Genomic DNA, 20,508 nt, shown 5'->3' with positions numbered 1-20,508 from the left:
TTTGTATTTTTTAGTAGAGACGGGGTTTCACCGTGTTAGCCAGGATGGTCTCGATCTCCTGACCTCGTGATCCGCCCGTCTCGGCCTCCCAAAGTGCTGGGATTACAGGCTTGAGCCACCGCGCCCGGCCAACAATTTCGATAATATTCTACATTCCAGGAAGGGGACCTTTCATTAGTGTTGTAATGTTTTTATGTTTTCCAGGAAGCGATAAATCACCAATCAATAGTAAATTTTGATAAATTGAGGAGACAACATGGTTTTCTAGCCTGATTATTAAAAGAATAGTAAAAGAGTATGTAACTTTTAAGCTGCAAGTAGTAAATAAACATTGAATCAATTGAAAAGTACACAAGAATGGAGAGAAATGGTACATATAGTAGATAAGATGATAGCATTTAGTAAGATGATAGATTTAAACTTGAATATATCAGTACTTTCATCGAATGTACCTGGTTTAGCTACAGTCATCAAAATGGTGTGGTATCTATGTAAAGATAAATATACAAATCAGTGGAACAGATTAGAAAGTCCCAAAATAGATTCTCAGATATTTAGCTTCCTCAGAGGCACCAACGTGTGTGATCAATTTTATATTTGTATGGAAGTAGTAAAAACAAACTGTGATCCCTGCCTTAACACACAAAATTAATTGAAGGTAGATTATAGACCTAAATGTAAAAGCCAAAACTATTAATCTTCTAGAAAAATGTATGAAAATATCTGCATGAATGTGGGTAGGCAAAAAATTCTTAGACAAGACACAAAAAGTACTAAAACAAAATAAAAGAATAAATTGGACTTCATCAACTTAAAAAACTTGTGTACTTTAGAAGGCACCACAAAGAAAACGAAAAGGCAAGCCGTGGATTGAAAAAAAGTGTGATGAGGATGTATAGCAATGGGAACTCTTCTGTGGTGTTGGTGGGAGTTTAAAGTTGTTACAAACACTTGAAAAATTGTTTGACAGTGTCTGCTGAAGTAGAGAGGTGCATGTCAGATGGCCCAGAATTCTACTCCTACATTTATATGCATCAGAAATGCATGTGAATGTACACCAAGAGACTCACCCAGGAGTGAGTCCACAGTAGTAATATTCAACAATAGAATAGACAAATTTGGCTTATACTCATTTGATAGAATATACTATAAGTGATGAAAATGAATTAACTACACTTACATTAACATGGCTAACTCTCATAGACATATTGGTGAGCGAAAGAAGCTAGATGCAGAGTGCATGGTGTGTAATACACTTAATACGAAGTTTACAGACAGGCAAAACTAACCTGTAGAACCTAAGGGTACATTCTCGGGTGGTAAAACTATCAAGAAAAACAAGGAAAGATCAGAAGTGGCTCATTTGTGAGCGGGAAGGAGGGTAGTGATTGGATGCGTTATCTTTTGGGGTGCTGGCAGTGACTGTTAACCTAAGTGGTTGTATTTTTTTTTAAAAATATTAATTTGTTGGGTTGTGCATTTGTTCCATGTGTGTTTTTATGTTTTATTTCCAGTAAAAATAATTTTTAAGGAATATATATAATGACATGGATAAATGTTAGTTATATAATGAAAGCATGTTGCAAAAAAGTATGTTTAACACACACTTTTTAAACGTATATGTGTGTGTATATAGATACACACAGATTCATACACATCAGACATAGAGCAAAAACACAGGAAAATTATAGTCCAGAATGAATTCTAAGAGTGGACTACTGAATTTTACACAGAAGATGCACCATTTGATAACTAGGAAACTCTTCATTGAATATTGTTTTATAAAATTAACACAGAGGGCCCCTGCATCCTCTATAGAGAAGATGATTGTATTATTTATATTTGCCTGCCTGGTTCAGGGAAAGATTTAAAGCTGCTTTATATTTAATATGAAGTGAATAACATTTGAGCAAAAGATATACGCAATCAGATAGAGACACTTCAGGCAATAGTGGTGGTTAAAATATACCTTCGCTGCAGGGAGAATAATGGAAATTACCACACAGTCTTTTAATCCTTGACTGTTTCCTGCAGTCAGTAGTTCCTTTAACTTTAAAAACATAAAAGAACAACATTTTTTATGAAGTTAAAGAAAAACTGCAATTTGATTTCTTAAAAAGGAAATAATGTCTAAAGCCATGGAATTTGGTCAAAACACTTGACCTCCTGTGACTTCAATTTTCTAGCAAAAAAGCAACATGCCCCACATTTCAGGGTTGTTTAGAGTATAATGTAACATCACATAAATGCTTAAGCAGGGATATTAGCATACATGATTTGCAGAACCCATTTCTGGGAACTATTAAGAAGGCAGATTAGCATTGGGATTAAGACTTGTGACTCTGGAATCGGATGTAAATTTTGATTCCCAGGTCTATTGCTCTTCTAGCTGTTTAACTGTGTATTTTACTTAACTTCTCTTCCTTCATTTCCCCATCTTTAAAATAAGGAGGATAGTAGTACCTACCTTAGAAGATTGTTGTGGGGATAAAATTAGGTGCAAAGGTAGTTATAAAGCCATTTGGATATATCTTCAGTTTGCCAGCAAATGTAGTTGAAAGCCTGGAGTAGTAACCACTTTTTTCATATATATACAGCTCACCCTCTGTATCCATGGGTTCCACATTGGCATATTCAGCCAACAACGGATTGAAAATATTTGGGGAAATAAAAAAACAATAAAAATAACACTACAACAGCGAAAAATAATACAAATAAAAACCAAGCCCAGCATGGTGGCTCACGCCTGTAATCCCAGCACTTCAGGAGGCCAAGGTGGGCAGATCACCTGCAGTCAGGAATTGGAGACCAGCCTGGCCAATATGGTGAAACCCCATCTCTACTAAAAATACAAAAATTAGCCGGGCGTGGTGGCAGCTACTCCGGAGGCTGAGACAGGAGAATAGCTTGAACCAGGAGGTGGAAGTTGCAGTGAGCCAAGACTGCGCCACTGTACTCCAGCCTGGGTGACAAAGCAAGACTCTGTCTAAAAAAAAAAACACCCCCCTCAAAAAAACACAATACAGTATTCACAACTGTTTACACAGCATTTACATTGTATTAGGTATTATCAGTAATCAAGAGATGATCTAAATTATACAGGAGAATGTGCATGGGTTATATGCAAATACTGTGCCATTTTATGTAAGTGACTTGAACATCCACAGATTTTGATATTCAAGAGGGCCCGGAAACCAATCCCCCCCAACAGATACTGATGTTCAACTATATATTTGACCTATAGTTTTTAAGAACTTTAAAAAATAGTTGATTACCAACTAAGCTTAATGTTGGCCCTCTACCTAATCATTTATGGGGATATTTGCTGTGGTTGGGCACAAAATGTTTGCATCCTTGATATGAAGTTGGAAATGAGGAAGAGAAGACATAGGGTGAGAGATAGGATGGATACATTTTTCTTTATGTCTTGAACTTAGTTTACAGATTTTTCCCTTTCCCCCCTCAGTAATTTCCCAGAGTATCAGTAAATCTCCCTCCAGATTTCCATGTTGCATTGTGTTCCTAAAAAATAAAGTTTGTGGTAGTATTGTTGAATTCTGTTTTAATTTTAGAGGGAAAAATGGCTCTACCTTTCAAATTTGTGTGTGGTATGTGTGTGTGGGCAGGGGGGTTGGGGGGCGGTCAAGAGATTGTAGCTGCATTGCTTTTACAGAAAATATGCCTTGACTAGCACTCTGAATCATTGACTACAGACAACCGGTGTTCCATTGTATTCTTCACAGATTTAGAGAGGTGTGCCTAGTAATTGTGAGATGTCCAAGTATATCCAAATATAATGCTTTGTAGGAGTATCCTGCTTTATCTCTCTTTAATTGGTTTGCTTCTTCTCAAGCTCCAGAACTAATATTTATTTTTCTCAGAGAGTGTTGAGCCCAGTAGAGTGTACACATTTAAGCTTCCTAGATTCTATAGAAAAAGAGCTTTAAGGTAAAAGTATTTACTTCCTTACGGTTTTTTTCAGAGGTTGCATAGTCAAGAAGAGGAGGAACATAAAATGCGTGATGCCTTCACTTAAGGTTCTGCATGCTTTTAGGCCTCCATCTGGACACATAAGGACCTCACCTTTGTATGAATGTTGCGCTGCAACTAAGTCTGTGCTCAGCTGTCCTCTTAATCTAAGCTACACTCTCCCAACTCTCTGAGGCTCTTTCATGTTACCAAGTATCTTAGCTGGGTGGACTTGGGAGCACATTGAGTTAAATATCACATGAGGAACTAGTTTGTTGCCTGTTTTTATATCAGGGGTTTGAAGAATGTTGAATGCAGTATAACATGAGAACAAATAGTACCCCATTAATGTTTAAAGTCTATATGGGAAAATCACACACCTGTTTATGATCTCTAGGCACGTCAATTTAGTGAGTCAGTGACAGACAGAGGAACAATTTTAGGGAAGCCAATTATCGCCATCAGCGAAGGGGAGAACTAGAAATTATGGAAATGGACAACCACTCTCAAGTGTTCCAGCTTGTACATGTGGCACCATTTTGGAGCACCTTGTCTCAAAGCCCTTCATCACGCCTCCACCTTACTGGAGAACACAGGAGCCTGGGAAGAGTTTTATTCCTTTGGTTTGGAGATTTAAAAAAAATAGCCATGTATAATTACACAGAGTAAGAACGGAGGCTGGTCAGTTCAATTCCATGGTCTCTTGAGCAGTTCCACAGTGTCCTCAAGGACCCAAGCTCTTTCCATCTTCTGTCTGCCATCCTCACAGTGCTGGTTTTTCCTTCAGACCTGTTTCCACATTGCTGTGGCATGGCTGTTGCTGTTGCAGACTTGGACAGGGTTTCACTTCGCCATTCTTTGGGTCCACTCCCATGCTCTCCTTTACCCAGACAGCTGCAGGGTGCGGAGCTAAATCTGGGAGATAGCATGGGAAAAATACAAGCAAAACTGTTTTGATGGGGTTTTAATACTACATCCTGGGTATTTGATACAAATTAAATGACTGCATTTTTGATTATGTAAATTTAAAACCCCATATTTGCTAAGCAATATAAAGTGTAAAGACTCAGGGTATGATTTACTTCATTCTGTATTAAAAAAATGTGAGTACTTGACAGTGTTCTAATTTTTGCCTTTTCTGTGTGTGTACTTTTGTGTGTGTACTTGAAAGTTTGTTCTGTATCAACTCCTGTCCACCTTATTTAGTTTTTTGATTCTGATGGCATATTTCCCCATACATGTTACCTTGGGACATTGTAGATGCACCGTGGTACTGATGAATGATGGACTGCGATGTTCAAGGTAGACCTTTCAGTTGCACAGAATCTTTTTCTCCTCTCCTCTTTAGCTGGAAACCACATTTCTTGTGAACCTAGTGAAAATGGAATTTATTCTGTAACTTCTGTTCCCCTTGGCCAAACAGATCAAACACAGTGGGAGGGTACAGTGTGGGCAGGGTAGAGGTGGTGAGAGAGAGCCTTGAGATCATGAGACTCTGTTCTCCCCACATGCCCAGTCTTTCCCTCCGTTGTCCCTTCTCAGCATTAACACACTGGAAGAAAGTACAAGTCATATACACTGAAGTCAGTGTCTTGGTTGTACTAAAACTGCTTTCCTGCTCCTTGTGGTGTGACATTTGGTCAGAACACTCTTCTACAAGGTGAGCGCATACAGAAACACATAGTTGGCTGGCAGACTCCCTAGCAAAGTTCACTTTCTTCTCTACAGCTTTGAATTACTTCAACAAAACCAAAGCATTTTGGACCCGTGTCTCTTTTTCTGTCGTCACTATGTAAACGTAAGTCGTTTTCTCTTTTCATTAATAGTTCTAGCCAGTTTTTACCCCCAGTGTAAGCTGGCAGAAATCTCTCTAACCCTCTCAGCCATAGAAAAACTGAGTTGCTTCACAGGCTCTGTCCATGGTTTTAGCTGAATTGAATTCTAAGCAGTTTGAAGACATTTTTCTAGCTGAAGACATGGTCCTATCCTTGACTTATACAGTACTCTCAACTCCTGACCAGCTTCTCGTTTTCAACTATTTATTCTTGAACTTACTCCAGCTGCCTCTTCCCATTCTGGGCATCTACAGTTATGTTTTATTTACCATTTAGTTTTCTTTTCATTAGTCATTTGTCCCTGACGTTCTCATTCCAGATACATGTATTTCTATCATCTTTTTTGAAGCATAAAGAATGACATTTTGTGTACCATTAAATGGTTAATAACATAAATGCATTTTGCTGTACAATGAGGAGGGGGTCTATTTATGGCACTTAAATATCTAACATTAATTTATTAAGTGGTTTACAAAGATTTGAGCCTCAATTTGCCTCCCTCCCACCCCAGAAGATTATTGTCAGCAACCCTACTAGGGTATGTGATTTGGGTGTTAAGCTTGGTCAAGCCAGGCAAAATAGGAAGATTTTACGTAAAATTGCCTCTTTCAAAGGTGCTTTTCAGTTTTAAAAGGAAATGGAAAAAACCAGACTGTAATGAATTGATGATTGTATTTAATCATTTCTCTGTACTTTTGAGTTATTGAAATATTCTTTTAATAATATATCAGTTTCCTTGGTGAACATTTAGGGTATTTTTTTTAACCTCCTCTTGTAATTTGGTAAGGGTGGAAAGTGTCAGAAGCCAAATCTGTAATGTTATCCAGAAGATGACATCTAGACAATGAGTAAACAAATATGGTGTCACTTTATTTCACATTCCCTAAATTACCTGTGATGAGCTTTATAAAGAGGTTTTTTCATTTATAAATAGAAAAAATTTATTCACAGTCCTTTGGCATACTATAAAAGTCGAATTATCTAAAATGTAATCTATTCAGATATCATTTAGTAGGAAAATAGAAATAATTGTTCTCAAGATACGATAAGTTAGATGTGTCTATAAAGGACAGTCGAAAAGAGTAGCAGTGGGATATTGATTGCTTTTTAGAGAAAGAAAAATTCCATTCCATTTCTAAATGTTAACAATTGCAAAAGGAAGATTCCCACTTGGGAAGAATGTTTTTCAGGTTGCTTCGTTGCCAGGTGTTCAACACTGTGTGTTGTCTTAGATGAATAAGGCTTAGGGCAGTTTTTAGGAACAATTCACTCCAAGGACCTCTGCTTCTTGCTGTGAAAGCTTCTATTTTCATAGCATGCCACTGTCAGTGGAAATGTTCCAGTGGTCACTGTGCTACTTCTAGTAAAGACCAAAGTTTTCCCCCTTAAACTGGGATAGCTGTAGAGGAGAATACCTGTCTGCTAACAAAATTAATTTCAGAATGTTGTCAATGAATGAAGTGCATGTTCTCTACTGTTTATGAGGTTGAGCTGTGTCACTTATTAACAGAGATAAGCCTTGCTTTCTTGTGGTCCCTTTTAACACCATTGCATTCTACAAATATGATTTACAATCATCCTAAAGTTTAAAACATCCAAATAATGTGATAGTTGCTTTGAGACCATCCATATTTTCTCCTTTCCTTTTTTCTCTCTCCTTGACCCCGCAGCAGGAAGCCTTTGTTTGAGGTGTTCATCTGGAACAACTTTTCCACACTTGTTTTCATGTTCTGTTAGATTACAGGGCAGCAGGCCTACCTTTGAAGCTCCTTTCTCTTTTGTTTCTTTGCCGTGCACTCCAGTAATTAACTTTGTCCTTCTTTTATTTGTTTCAGTCAATCGCAGGCCACTCTGCTGAGCATCTTCTCCCAGGAGTACCAGGTTAGAAGTTTTCTCCTTTGTGAGGGTTGACAGGTGCCTAATTGAATGATGAATGTCCCTTTATTTCTTTGTAATTGAACTGCCAGCTCTCTGATTGGGTTGGAGGATGTTCTCCTTTCCACATCAAGCACCGCCTGTGTCTCGGTGGAGGCCTGCCAAGCCTACCCATCCATCTGTCTAATAACATCTAGCCTTTGCTTATTTGGTGGACCTGTAATAAATTATGCTAAACCATTATTATTCTGACAATAATAATTTCCCTGTGTTGCGTGGTTCCATGTGCTAAATGTTTGCTGACTTGCACTGTCAGTGCCGCTTTCCATTGCTGACACAGATGATGATAAATGACCATTGCTGGAGTGGCAGAAGGCAAGAGAGGCAGAAAATGGAGTCATTTATCATGAGATGACAGGTGTCAGTCAAGTGGCAAGTCTCTATGGAATTACTTTTTGTAGTTTTCAAATAAGTTGTTTTTAAGCAATGTTCTTCCTGGTTAAAAATGGCAATTGGATTGTAAAACTAGAGTGCAGAGGACTTAGATGGAATTGAATCGAGGGAAAATGAATACAAAGGTTGGAAGAGGGAACAAGTTTTTCTTTGCCCTCTGTAGCCCTAAGCAAACTTATTTAGATTCAATTACTATGACCCTGTTGGCTTTTACATATATACTGTACCTTGTGGTACAGTCTGAAGACATCCCAGCCAAGCAATGGAGATTAAAATGCGTAGGTTCGTAGAGTAGAAGGAAAAGAAGTCCTGCCATTGCCAAAATTCCCAAGGTATTATTCAGTGTTCCCTCTGTGCTAGTCATTGGGCTCAAGAAATTACGTCATTCTTGTTTTGAACCTCATCTGTGACATAACAAAGATTTTTATTTTTTATTTTTATTTTTTCAGAAACACATTAAAAGAACACATGCCAAACATCATACTTCGGAAGCAATTGAAAGTTATTACCAGAGGTATGACCTTCCTGCCCCACTAGAGGGTATCATAGTACCTATTAATTGTAATAATAATTATGAATAAGTTAGGTTATTAATTTTCTATATCATATCCCAAGACATTCTGTTTTAAGTCTTTTATTCAAAACTTTTGGTATGTTTTTGAATGAGTTTTCAAATGCTTTGTTTTGTAGATCTAAAGAGTGTGGTAAGGCTGTCTTGACTTGTGTGTGTGTGTCTGTGTGTGTGTGTGTGCGCGCGTGCGTGCGCACATACTATGTGAGATGTAGTTACAATATTATGAAATCTCAGTTGGCTACTTGAAACTTATTATAAGTGCATATCTTGTCTAAATGCATATGCTCATGTATACACATGTCTACATGTATTTGAAAGTTCTCAAACCAATTTTCATTTCTTAGATTAGCAAGTTGAAAAAAGAAGATTGAATTTGGATGTCATTGTATTTTGCATCATAGGTATTAGGATATCCATTTTAGAAATGGAAAAAGATGTATCAAGTAAAGGCACATGGAGATATATTATAGCGTGTAACTGTCACATTTTAAACGGGATTTTGTATTTGTAAAAGACAACCTTGGATATTGACAGCATAGTATCTAGGAGATACTTTAATTTCAGCCTAATTTATTATAAATAGATTTCAACTTCTTGTTCTGAAACAATCTTTAAAATAGCTCTGATTTTTTTTATTCTAAAATTTGTATTGTCATTGTAATATGACTGAATAATTTATAACACTAAATGGTAATGGTTTGCATTAGAAATTGTTAGTTGGTTTCTTAAATCTTCCAAGGGCACATTGGAAATGAAAACTGTTTGAAATCTGCTCTTAAATTATTATACTTAAGATTGACAGATGAACCTTTCTGTGGTGAGAATGACACCACTGATTTTAGATGAATGGTTTTTATGCATACAAATTTTATGAATGAAATAAATATGTGGATAAAATATTGGTGTCATGTTTCAGTAGTCATTTTATTTAGAATCAAGAAAGGGATGTTGAACACGAAAGTCACAGAAGTTGGATTTTTTTAAAAAAATTATTCACTGCAGTATGTGGTAAAAGATACGCTTTGTTTTGAGTAGTAATATCTGTCAAAGAAAGATAACATGCACTCATTACACACACACACACACACACACACACACACACACTTTTGTGTCTAGGAGAGATCCTCTCTAAACAAGACTTTGTAAAGTTTGATGATTTATTCAAAAGTAATAACCTTCTTGGTGAAATTGACATTCAAATTAAAGTCATAACCTAAATTATACATATGAAATTAAAAATGGCCCATGAAGTGCTGTGAAGCCTGCAACTGTGTTGGCATCCAGACTCTTCAAGGAAGCACTGAAGGTTATTTACATGCCAAAAAATACATTCTTGTTTGTAAACATTATAGTCCTAGGCTGTCATATAAAATATGATTTTATGTCCACATTTTAAAGCCTTGTAATGTCTACAAAGGAAAATAGAGCATTTGAAAGGAAAGTGTGCTCTCCTAGAAATTCGGAGATCCACTAACAGATAATGGGACTGCCCTCTGACATTCATTTGCCTCATTGTAAGAACATTGTTTTAGTTATTAATACATGATTTCTAGGATCACTAGGTGCTGCTATTTAAAATCTAAGTTTCATTAAAAAGTACATGTGATTATTGAAGTATGAACATACTTTTGTTGGATTAGCTGGGTAGTATAGGCCAGAAACAAATACATATCTTTTGTGTGTGTGTGTGTGTGTATGTGTATATATATATTATTTATATATATATATATATATATATAATATATAATCTTTTTTTTTCTTTTGAGAGTGTCTCTCTCTGTCACCCAGTCTGAGGTGCAGTGGCACGATCATAACTCACTGCAGCCTCAAACTCCTGGCCTCAGGCAATCCTACTGCCTCAGTCTCCTAAGTAGCTGGGACTACAGGTGCACACCACCATAGCCAGCTAATTAAAAAAAAATTTTTTTTTGTAGAGGCAGGGTCTTGCTATCTTGCCCAGGCTGGTCTTGAACTTCTGGCCTCAAGTGATCTCCCACCTCAGTCTCCCAAAGTGCTGGGATTACATGCCTGAGCCACCACGCCTGGCCCAGAAATAAATATCTTTAAATATACCCAGTGATGAACAGTTGAGTGGGTAACAATGAGAATACATAAATAGATTTCTTTAAATTTATTTAAATATGACCGTCTCAATTATTTCGAAGAGTTACAGCATTTGAAACAAAAGCATGAAGTTAGACCTTAATGGACAGTCTCAGAAAAAAGCAGTCTGACCACTTTTTAGCTTTACCAACCTGCTGTCTGACTTTCTGCCCTGCACTTTGTGCTTAAGGACAGGCCATATTGTTACCTTTCAGATGGATTGACCTCAGTAGCCTTTTGTTTGAAATGCGCAGGTCAAATGTTCCTGTCTATGCTAAAGGTAAATTGGCTTTAAAAGGTTTTTGTTTGTTTTCCAGCAGATTAGAATAAAGCCAAATTGTATTTGTTATATCAAAATATATTTAAGCAATTTGAAAATGTTAATGGCAATTGTATTTAATTGTTTTCTTTTATAAAGTTATACTTAGCTATTGTGAAAATTAAGTATTTTCACAATACTTAATTTGTGATAGTATTAAAAAGGAATGAATGATTGCCTATAATTGTGCCACTCGGAGATCTCTACTGGCATTTTTCATTTTAGTCTTTTTTCAGCCCATTTTTATATTGATGAGGTCATATTTTATAAGCAATTGTGAATCCTGAGTTTTATACCTGAAAAAATGTATATGATATAATATTATTTTGTAAAAAGCTTTTTATAAACATTTTTTGATTGCCTTATTTCATCAAATGAAAGTATCATAATTTACTGAATTATTCCTTTGTTGAACATATGTTTCCAATGTTCTATTTTTTTTTGAGACGGAGTCTTGCTCTGTTGCCCAGGATGCAGTGCAGTGGCATGATCTCGGCTCACTGCAAGCTCCGCCTCCCGGGTTCCCACCATCCTCCTGCCTCAGCCTCCGGAGTAGCTGGGACTACAGGCGCCCGCTACCTCGCCCAGCTAGTTTTTTGTATTTTTCAGTAGAGACGGGGTTTCACCGTGTTAGCCAGGATGGTCTCGATCTCCTGACCTCGTGATCCACCCGCCTCAGCCTCCCAAAGTGCTGGGATTATAGGCGTGAGCCACTGCACCTGGCCTCCAGTGTTATATTATTGTAAATAATACTGTAATAAACATCTTGATGCATGAGTCAGCATTTTGGATTAGTTTCTTAATATTTTCTATATATGTAATTATTGGTGCAAACGATGTGAACATTTTTCAAAAGTATTACATATTACCAAACTACAGTCTAGACATGTTGTACTGGTTGCATATGTTGAACAGGGTGGTTCTGCTCTAAATATATTTGTTTTCCAATCTCTTTCCCAACTATATCCTGTAACACTTCATAAGTGCTAGGGAAAAAAAAGTTTAATTTTAGGTTATATTTGTCTTTTCTGGAAACTTTAATTATCCCCCACATCAAAGTGACAGATCAGCCTTTATTTAAATTTTCAGATATGCAATCAAAGGGACATACTAATTACAGAAAATATTCCATAAAGACATAATTAGAAAATCCTAATGGTACCTTTCTGTGCATCCTCATAGTATCTTGTGCAAACTTACAGCACTGCACTTTTCACACTGGTGTAATGGTTTGCTTCTGTCTCCAGCTAGCCTGAAAACTCTTTGGGGTAGGGCTACACGAAAACAAATGAACGTTGAACCCTCATCCAACTCTGGCAAAGATCTGAATTGCAATTGGGATATAAGGATGTCGTCCTTAATACTATATTAAGGTGACCTGGGCTCCATTCCTGATGCCTATTTGCCAGTTAAAACGACTTTATACAGAAGGTATATGTCATCATCTAGCTTTGCTACAGGAGGACTAATAAATATACATCCTATGGGTGAAATCATCCTTAAAAGGTCTTCAGAGAAGGCCCATTTTATGATGTTTTTGGAGTGTGAAAGACTCATTTATATCTAAGATGAAACTAATGTGTACTCATTTCAAATATAAGGCAAAGTTCTCCATGCTCTGGCCTAAGAAGATCCACAGCTCTGTCACTGAGTGTTTTCTCTCAGCTTGGAACACCTTCTGCTTCCTTCCAAACTAGTAAAGATGATAAGTTTATTTCCAGACTACTACATAAACAAGTTGCCCCGGACACCCCAAATCGATAATTCTTGGAACTCCCATGGCACTCTGTATAGACGTACCTGTTAGCACTTCTCTTGCTGCGTTTTACATACTTATGTACACAGCTCTTTTCCCACCAGAAAGAACAGTTGAAGGCAGGTACCGTGTCTTACGTTTGTATTGTTGAGTTTTAGCATTGTAAATGGGGCATAATGAGTGTAAAGTAGTAGATGGTGCTAATTGAACCAAAAAGTGGTCCAGATTTTCAGAAACGATTTTTATCACATATATATTACCAATATCTTATTAAGCCAACTTTTTTACATGTGAACATCTGAATAAAGTTCTGTAGATCTGATCTAACGCTGCTAAAGATGGCTCCTCCACTAGTGTGCTGGGAGAAGGGAGGAAATGGAGACAATATTTCTAAACGTTGCTATTGATAGGGACTTGCAGATCTGACCAACTGTGTGCATGTGCACTTATGCTCATGTGCACCAATTTAGGCAAACTCAAACAAATTCCACCAAGAATGTTTCCTGTTTAGAAATAAGATGGCATTAGTACAGTGTGAAAGAATAGAGATTTTTCAAAGTAAACTCTCGAGCTGTGTCTATTTATATACAACATGGAGAACTGAGGAAATTTCTTCAATAATTCAAAAGCTTGAGAAAACATTTATTTATTTATTTATTATTTTTTGAGACAGAGCCTTTCTCCGTCACTCAGGCTGCAGTGCAGTGGTACAATCTCGGCTCACTGCAACCTCTACCTCCTGGGTTCCAGTGATTCTTGTGCCTCAGCCTCCTGAGTAGTTGGGACTACAGGCACGTGCCACCATGCCAGGCTAATTTTTGTGCTTTTAGCAGAGACAAGGTTTCACCATGCTGTGCAGGGAGGTCTCAAACTCCTGGCCTCAAGTGATCCACCTGCCTTGGCCTCCCGAAGTGCTGGGATTACAGGTGTGAGCCACCGTGCCCAGCCAGAAAACATTTTGTACTATCTAGATATTGTGAGGTTTCTGTTAATCATGATGAAATCATGTAAAATACAGATTTTGATGGGAGGCAGAGTCAGGCGGATAACCTGAGGTCAGGAGTTCGAGACCAGCTTAGCCAACATGGCAAAACTCCATCTCTACTAAAAGCACAAAAACTAACCTGGTGTGGTGCGTGCTCCTTGGGAGGCTGAGGCAGCAGAATCGCTTGAACCCAGGAGGCGAAGGTTGCAGTGAGCCGAGATTGCACCACTGCACTCCAGCCTGGGTGACAGAGCAGGACTTCATCTCAAAAAAAAAGAAATATAGTCTTTGAATTCTTAATTGGATCAACTCAATGCTAGCAAGAATGCAGAGACACATGAATTCTCTTGGGCATTAGGAATGGAGCCCAGGTCACCTTAATGTAGTGTTGAGAATGACATCCTTATATCCCAATTGCAATTGGGATGTTTGCCAGGGTTGGATGAAGGGTCAACATTCATTTGTGTAGCCCTACCCCAAAGAGCGTTCAGGGTAGCTGGAGACAGAAGCAAACCCTTATACCAGTGTGAAAAGTGCAGTGCTGTAAGTTTGCACAAGATTATGATGAGGATGCAGAGAAAGGTACCATTAGGATTTTCTAATTATGTCTTTATGGAATATTTTCAGTAATTAGTATGTCCCTTTGATTACATATCTGAAAATTTAAATAAAGCCTGATCTGTCACTTTGATGTGGGGGGTAATTAAAGTTTCCAGAAAAGACAAATATAACCTGAAATTAAACTTAATTTTTTTTCCTACCACTTATGAGGTGTTGTAGGATATAGTTGGGAAACAGATTGGAAAACAAATCCATGTAGAACAAATACCATGTTCAACGTATGCGGCCACCTCACTAGGCCAAATTAAACTTAATTTTTCATTCCTAGCACTTAGGAAATATTATAGGATATAGTTGGAAAGCAGATTGGAAACCAAATACATTTGGAGCAGATCCACCATGTTCAATGTATGCGGCACCTCACTAGGCCTTGGGGGATCGGGGTTCTATTTCAGGGTTCCATAGCTTTATTGTTTACCAGCTAAGAGAGCCCAGATGGGTTTGATCAGTGCCCTGGGGTTTGGTTTCTTTATACGACCAACTGGGAAGCTTTACCAACCTCATAATTAGGAATTTCCACAGTATTAAGTATGATCATGCTTTTAATATTATATAAAATATATAGATACAGAGGATTGTAATTATTGTTTAATCACCTTCTGTTTCTTTAAACTTGATAGAAGTGCTTCACTGGTCATTAGCAGGATAATGACTGATGCAACTTTTACATGAAGCCATGTCATTTTGACTTAAAGCAACAGATCTCTGGTATAAGAGGTAGTCTGGCATCTAGCTACTACTCTCTTTCACTGTTTAGTCAGCTCTGGCTATGGCATGCATGCTCTTTCTTTTCATGCCGGTCTCTACTCGAGTGTCACTCCCTCAGAGAGGGGCTTCCTGAGCAACCCGTCTAAGTTTACATTTTTATTCTAGCATATACCATTATACTGTATATTTATCTCCCTGTCTTTTTATTGTTTGTGTCACCACTGTAATATAATCTCGGTGATGATGGGACCATGAATGGTTTATCCCCCCCCCCCCCCCCCCCGTTTCTTCTTCAGAACCTGGAATAAGACCTGACACATAGCCCTCCAAAATACTTGTCCGGTAACTGAAACTGAAGTAGAAAGCTGTAAAGATATCCCAGTATCAGTACAGGCTTAAAGATGCTGACCCAGAATCAGAAACCATAGTAAATACGCACTGTTGGTGGTTACAGGCACACAATCCTATCAGTGCAGTGGACTTGTTTGTGAAAATTGATGTGAGGTTCTTTTTTTTTTTTTTTTGAGACAGAGTCTCGCTCTGTCGCCCAGGCTGGAGTGCGGTGGCCGGATCTCAGCTCACTGCAAGCTCCGCCTCCCGGGTTTACGCCATTCTGCTTCAGCCTCCCGAGTAGCTGGGACTACAGGCGCCGCCACCTCGCCCGGCTAGATTTTTTGTATTTTTTTAGTAGAGATGGGGTTTTACCATGTTAGCGAGGATGGTCTGGATCTCCTCACCTCGTGATCCCTCCGCCTTGGCCTCCCCAAGTGCTGGGATTACAGGTGTGAGCCACCGTGTCCGGCCGATGTGAGGTTCTTAATGGACCTATTTCCCAGGGACCTTTCTCTAAAGCACATTTGCCTTGTTTTATTTATTTACTTTTTCTTCTAGCTTCTGAATGTGCATATTTTCCAATTAGTTTTCCAAATAATACATTCAAGGGTGGCCCCAATATGTGGAAAAGTGCTTTGTTAGAATTATTTTGAAGTTATAATGATCTAGAAGTTCTCCCCACCTTAAATAATTTGCTGTTACCCCACTTGGCATACAGGAAGATTATACAACTTTATAAATATACTCATGAAATAATGTAATTTAGTACCTGCTTCTGGCAGTTATATGGAAGACCTCACTTCTTGACTTTATTACTCTGAGACAAATACTCAGAATTTATTCACTCAAATAATATACTGTAGGGAAAATTTCCATACCTAATTCTGCTTTCTTGTCCAATACGGTTTTTAAAAATTATTTAATTTTTCATTTATTAAAGGAAAAATATAAGGTGATTTTTTAGTATATAATCACCTACTATAAACAAAGTACTTGGTAGGCATAATAAATTGAAAAAAATACAATTCTCCAACCTTCATGAGGCTTTCAACATTACAGTGGGGGATGGGTTTGAGGTAGCCAAGTAATAGGCAAATACAACATGCTACGTTACATGATAGAAAGATGTACAGGGTACTCCTCGATTGCATATGAGGAACACTTAACTTACTCTTCTGTGGTAGTGGATCGAAGAAGGTGACATCTGAATTGAATCATGAGTTATCCAGGTGAGGGACGGGAGTGGGAGATAGTGACTAGAGATGAGGCTGCCAGAGTAGAGAGTAGGTAGAAACCAGATTATGAAAAACCTTACAAGAGCTGTTAAATGGTTATAATTTAATCTTGAGATTTAATGTGGGACCTTGAAGTGTTATAAGGAGGGGAATGACACATTCAAATTTTTGCAAAAAAAAAAAGAAGTCACCCCAGCTTCCGTGTCTGGGATTTTGTTTTGTTTGGGGATTTTGGGGAGTTCTGTGTTTTTTTCCAGTGGAGTGAGAGGATAATGGGAACTGGAGGTTCTTAACAGAAATCCAGGTCAAATAAGGTGATGGCTTGTATTGCCTGTCACAGGTGTGCTGACCCACTGATGACATGTCTGTTCCATTGTTTTTTTAGTAAGGTGTCAAGCAGCCCTGAGTAAAGGACAAGGCGAGATGGGTGCATGAATACTTTTCTCAAACTATATAGGTCAACTTCTTTCCTTTCCATGCAATGGTTGTCTGTGGTAGAGACAAGGCGGAGTGATATGGATAGTTCCTCTTGTTCATTTTATATGTTAGGAGGTGAAAGAAAACAAGAGAGACCTAAGTAGTCACACCTCCTGCCCCCACCTTCAGCTTCTTAGTTGCCAGTGGTTTTGAGGTGAGTTGTTTGTGTGATGTTTTTCCCTTCAATGCTTTCCTATGAAAGTAGCTTACTTTAACTAGAGTTGAGCGTGGCATTTGCCCAGGAGAAACATGTATACACACAGGGAATGCTGACAAGTCTATGCTGGCTCTTTTCTTGTCACTGCATTACCGCTTGGTTTTGTCTTGTCTAGGTACCTGAATGGAGTGGTGAAAAATGGAGCTGCCCCAGTGCTCCTGGACCTGGCCAATGAGGTAATGTTATTGTTATGGTTTGATTTAAACTTGCATGAAACCTAAGGGGCCTATCTAGAGTAACTTTGCTTGCAATTATAATTACCTTTGGAAAAAAAAGGATTTGAGGTACATTAGATGTTTAAATTACTCCCTGATCTCTTTGTACTTTTAATAATTGGACAGAGAACTTCATATATTAATAAATCAATTGACATAATTAGTCTACTTCTTTTAAGGCAAATGTATAAACAGCCTCTTGGTTTCTTATTTTGTGGAAAATTTCAACCAAACAGCTCAGGACATGCTTTTCTCAGGATAGGCTGTCTTAATTTAGTGTGAGAAATACCTGTGTCAAGTAAAGAGATAGATGCCAAAAAAAAAAAAAAAAAAAAAAGAAAAAAGAAAAAAATCTGCTGTTATAAAAATGAAGAGAGAAATTGTATACTTAAAGATGTACTTGATTCATTTTTTTGTTAGCAAACTTTTATTATAATAAAGGATACATGCCTTGTAGAAAAGTCTCTTTCTTTATATGAAGAAGCATAGTGTTCTTAATAACACCAAGTAAGAAGTGATTTATTGAACTTATTCGTTAACTCTGATCTGCTTCTATTTGGAGAAACAAATAACAGCCTTACATTTAAAAAAAGGAAACCCTACAGATTTCCCATGAATGAAGAAGCTGTGAAAAGTTCATAATAGTTGCAGAGAGCATGCCGAAAAAATAAAATATTTAATTCCTAAACTTTAAAATATTTATCCACTGTAATAAGAGCAATACAATATTTAGTCTGACTTGGAACTGCTTATGCAAACCTCGTAGGGGTGGAATGAAATGTACACTGTTTTTGTGTTGCATTATAATGGAAAACATAGAAGCAAGGCGGAAAATGTGTGTTTGCATTAAAGATGACTCGGTAGTGTGAGCATTAAGTGTTGCAGTAGCAGCAAGTTCTACATGTTATATTAGCAAGGAAGGATGGCTTCCCTCACAGCTTCTGTCTGCTGCTATATACTGCTGCAGTCAACTAATGAGCAATTACCTATCAGTTACTAGATGGTTTTAATAGTCTAGGCAATGTCTACACAATCAGATAGGATAGTTAACATATAGAATGGATATCTGTGGGCCTCCTAGAAGAACAAGTATTTTTTTTTTTTCCCATGTCTAGAGCAGGAATTTTTTTTTTCTTTTCTTTTTCTTAGTTTTTTCTTTTTTTCTTTTTTTTTTCTTTTTTTGAGATGGAGTCTTGCTCTGTTGCCAGGCTGGAGTGCAATGATGTGATCTTAGCTCACTGCAACCTCCGCCTCCCAGGTTCAAGCGATTCTCCTGCCCCAGCCTCCCGAGTAGCTGGGACTATAGGCACCTGCCACCATGCCCAGCTAATTTTTATATTTTTAGTAGAGACGGGGTTTCACCATGTTGGCCGGGATGGTCTCGATCTCCTGACCTTGTGATCCACCTGCTTTGGCCTCCTAAAGTGCTGGGATTACAGGTGTGAGCCACCACGCCCAGCCAGCAGGCTGGTTTTTAAATGTCTCTAGACTTGTTTGTTACAAGTTGATGCTATTAATAACTTGAAGTATGTGAGCTTTAACTAGGAATTTAGTGATTGTCTTTTATGAAAAAGAAGAATAAGCTAGCAGCATTCCAGACACAGCATCTAGAAAGAATGTGATGCAAATATGGCACCCATCTATATAGATGATGATGATGATGATGTAAGTTTTATATCATAGCAATGTATATTCATTTGAATTTTTAATGGATAGTTCTATATCCATTAAATATTTAGCTGACCTCTGTTTTAATCTTCTAGTAATATGGAAAAATTTAACCTACCAACACGTTTTCTCCTACATCAATAAACCTTTTATTTACCATGAATATGTAGCAGTATTTAGCCAAGGGAAAAAGTAGTTGTTTAAGGGCTTTTCCTCCCTTTTGGCTACAGACTAGTACAGAAAGAATAGAACTTTTCTATGAAATTGATAATGTATTAGGGAAATTTGGGAATGACTGGTACCGTATTATAGCTTCTAAACAACCAAGCTGCCATTTTTTCATGATAGTTAATGCTTAAATAGCATACACTTGCGTCTGGTGACAATTGGTGTGATGGTAATACTTTATGAGTCAATATTTATTTAATCAGCGGAAACTATAACAATTGATGAGAAATATATAACATTGGTACATGACAGGGTGCAGCAACTCTCTTAGACAAGAGCATTGTATTTCTGTTATCTTTTTGGGGGTCTAAGGGCTGCATGTGGTCATCGTTGATTTTATAAATGTCTTAATACTACTTCTGCAGTTTCAAGTCGAAAATTGAACATTTTAGGAATTCACACGTTGTTAGTGATAATAAGATCAGTCATTCTGTTCTCTCCACACAAATATTTTCAAGTGAGATTTGAAGCACTGTGCATTTTACTTACATGCTAAATTCTGACATGAAGCATGATGGCCCTATTTCAGAGAAAGATGGACACATGATTAATATGAAAATTAGGGAGATGCAAGTACCTGAACTAATAAGGTAGTCCTTATTCAGGCTGGACTATCTTCAGTAATTTCACCATTTTTCATGTGTCAGCTCTGATGTGGGTTACTAGGAATAAGCAGCTTCGTGGAAAGCATTTCTTTCTACTTGGGGAATTTAAGGGCATCCAAGTACATACATATTTGAAAAAACTGTTCATACAAATGAAGCCAGCCTTTATGTCTAGTTACTAAATCAAGATAAAATTTTGGTATGAATACGGGACTTGAAAACCTGTCAAGAAAAATTCGCGGTGATAATATATGAGGAACATTTGCTGTCTTCTCCCTAAGATAAAAAGACTTGTTTTAGGGAAGCATTATTGTTCTTAAAAATATATATTC

General features: G+C 37.6%; 1 protein-coding gene and 1 long non-coding RNA gene across 6 annotated transcripts in view; one reads left to right on the top strand and one right to left on the bottom strand.

Annotated features, from left to right (window-relative positions):
• The window catches only part of CUNH15orf41 (chromosome unknown C15orf41 homolog), a 234,754-nt gene that overhangs the window by 57,608 nt on the left and 156,638 nt on the right, over nucleotides 1–20,508 (top strand). For 4 of the 5 annotated variants that reach the window (XM_033190645.1, XM_033190646.1, XM_033190643.1 and 1 more), the window contains exons 2-4: nucleotides 7,640–7,685; nucleotides 8,582–8,646; nucleotides 17,576–17,636. In XM_033190645.1, the coding sequence (XP_033046536.1) occupies nucleotides 7,640–7,685; nucleotides 8,582–8,646; nucleotides 17,576–17,636 (172 nt within the window). The remainder of the gene's footprint in view (nucleotides 1–7,639; nucleotides 7,686–8,581; nucleotides 8,647–17,575; nucleotides 17,637–20,508) is intronic. The other variant, XM_033190647.1, reaches the window with a different exon arrangement.
• LOC117070907 overlaps nucleotides 4,567–20,508 on the bottom strand; it is a 29,967-nt gene continuing 14,025 nt past the window's right edge. Inside the window, exons 2-3 of the long non-coding RNA XR_004432099.1 lie at nucleotides 5,215–5,341; nucleotides 4,567–4,884 (exon numbers count right to left, since the gene is read on the bottom strand). This is a non-coding gene — a long non-coding RNA (uncharacterized LOC117070907). The remainder of the gene's footprint in view (nucleotides 4,885–5,214; nucleotides 5,342–20,508) is intronic.

The sequence above is a fragment of the Trachypithecus francoisi genome, unplaced genomic scaffold (genome assembly GCF_009764315.1).
Source record: "Trachypithecus francoisi isolate TF-2019V2 unplaced genomic scaffold, Tfra_2.0 Lachesis_group3, whole genome shotgun sequence".
Classification (NCBI taxonomy): domain Eukaryota; kingdom Metazoa; phylum Chordata; class Mammalia; order Primates; family Cercopithecidae; genus Trachypithecus; species Trachypithecus francoisi.
This window is presented reverse-complemented; position numbering and strand designations above follow the sequence as displayed.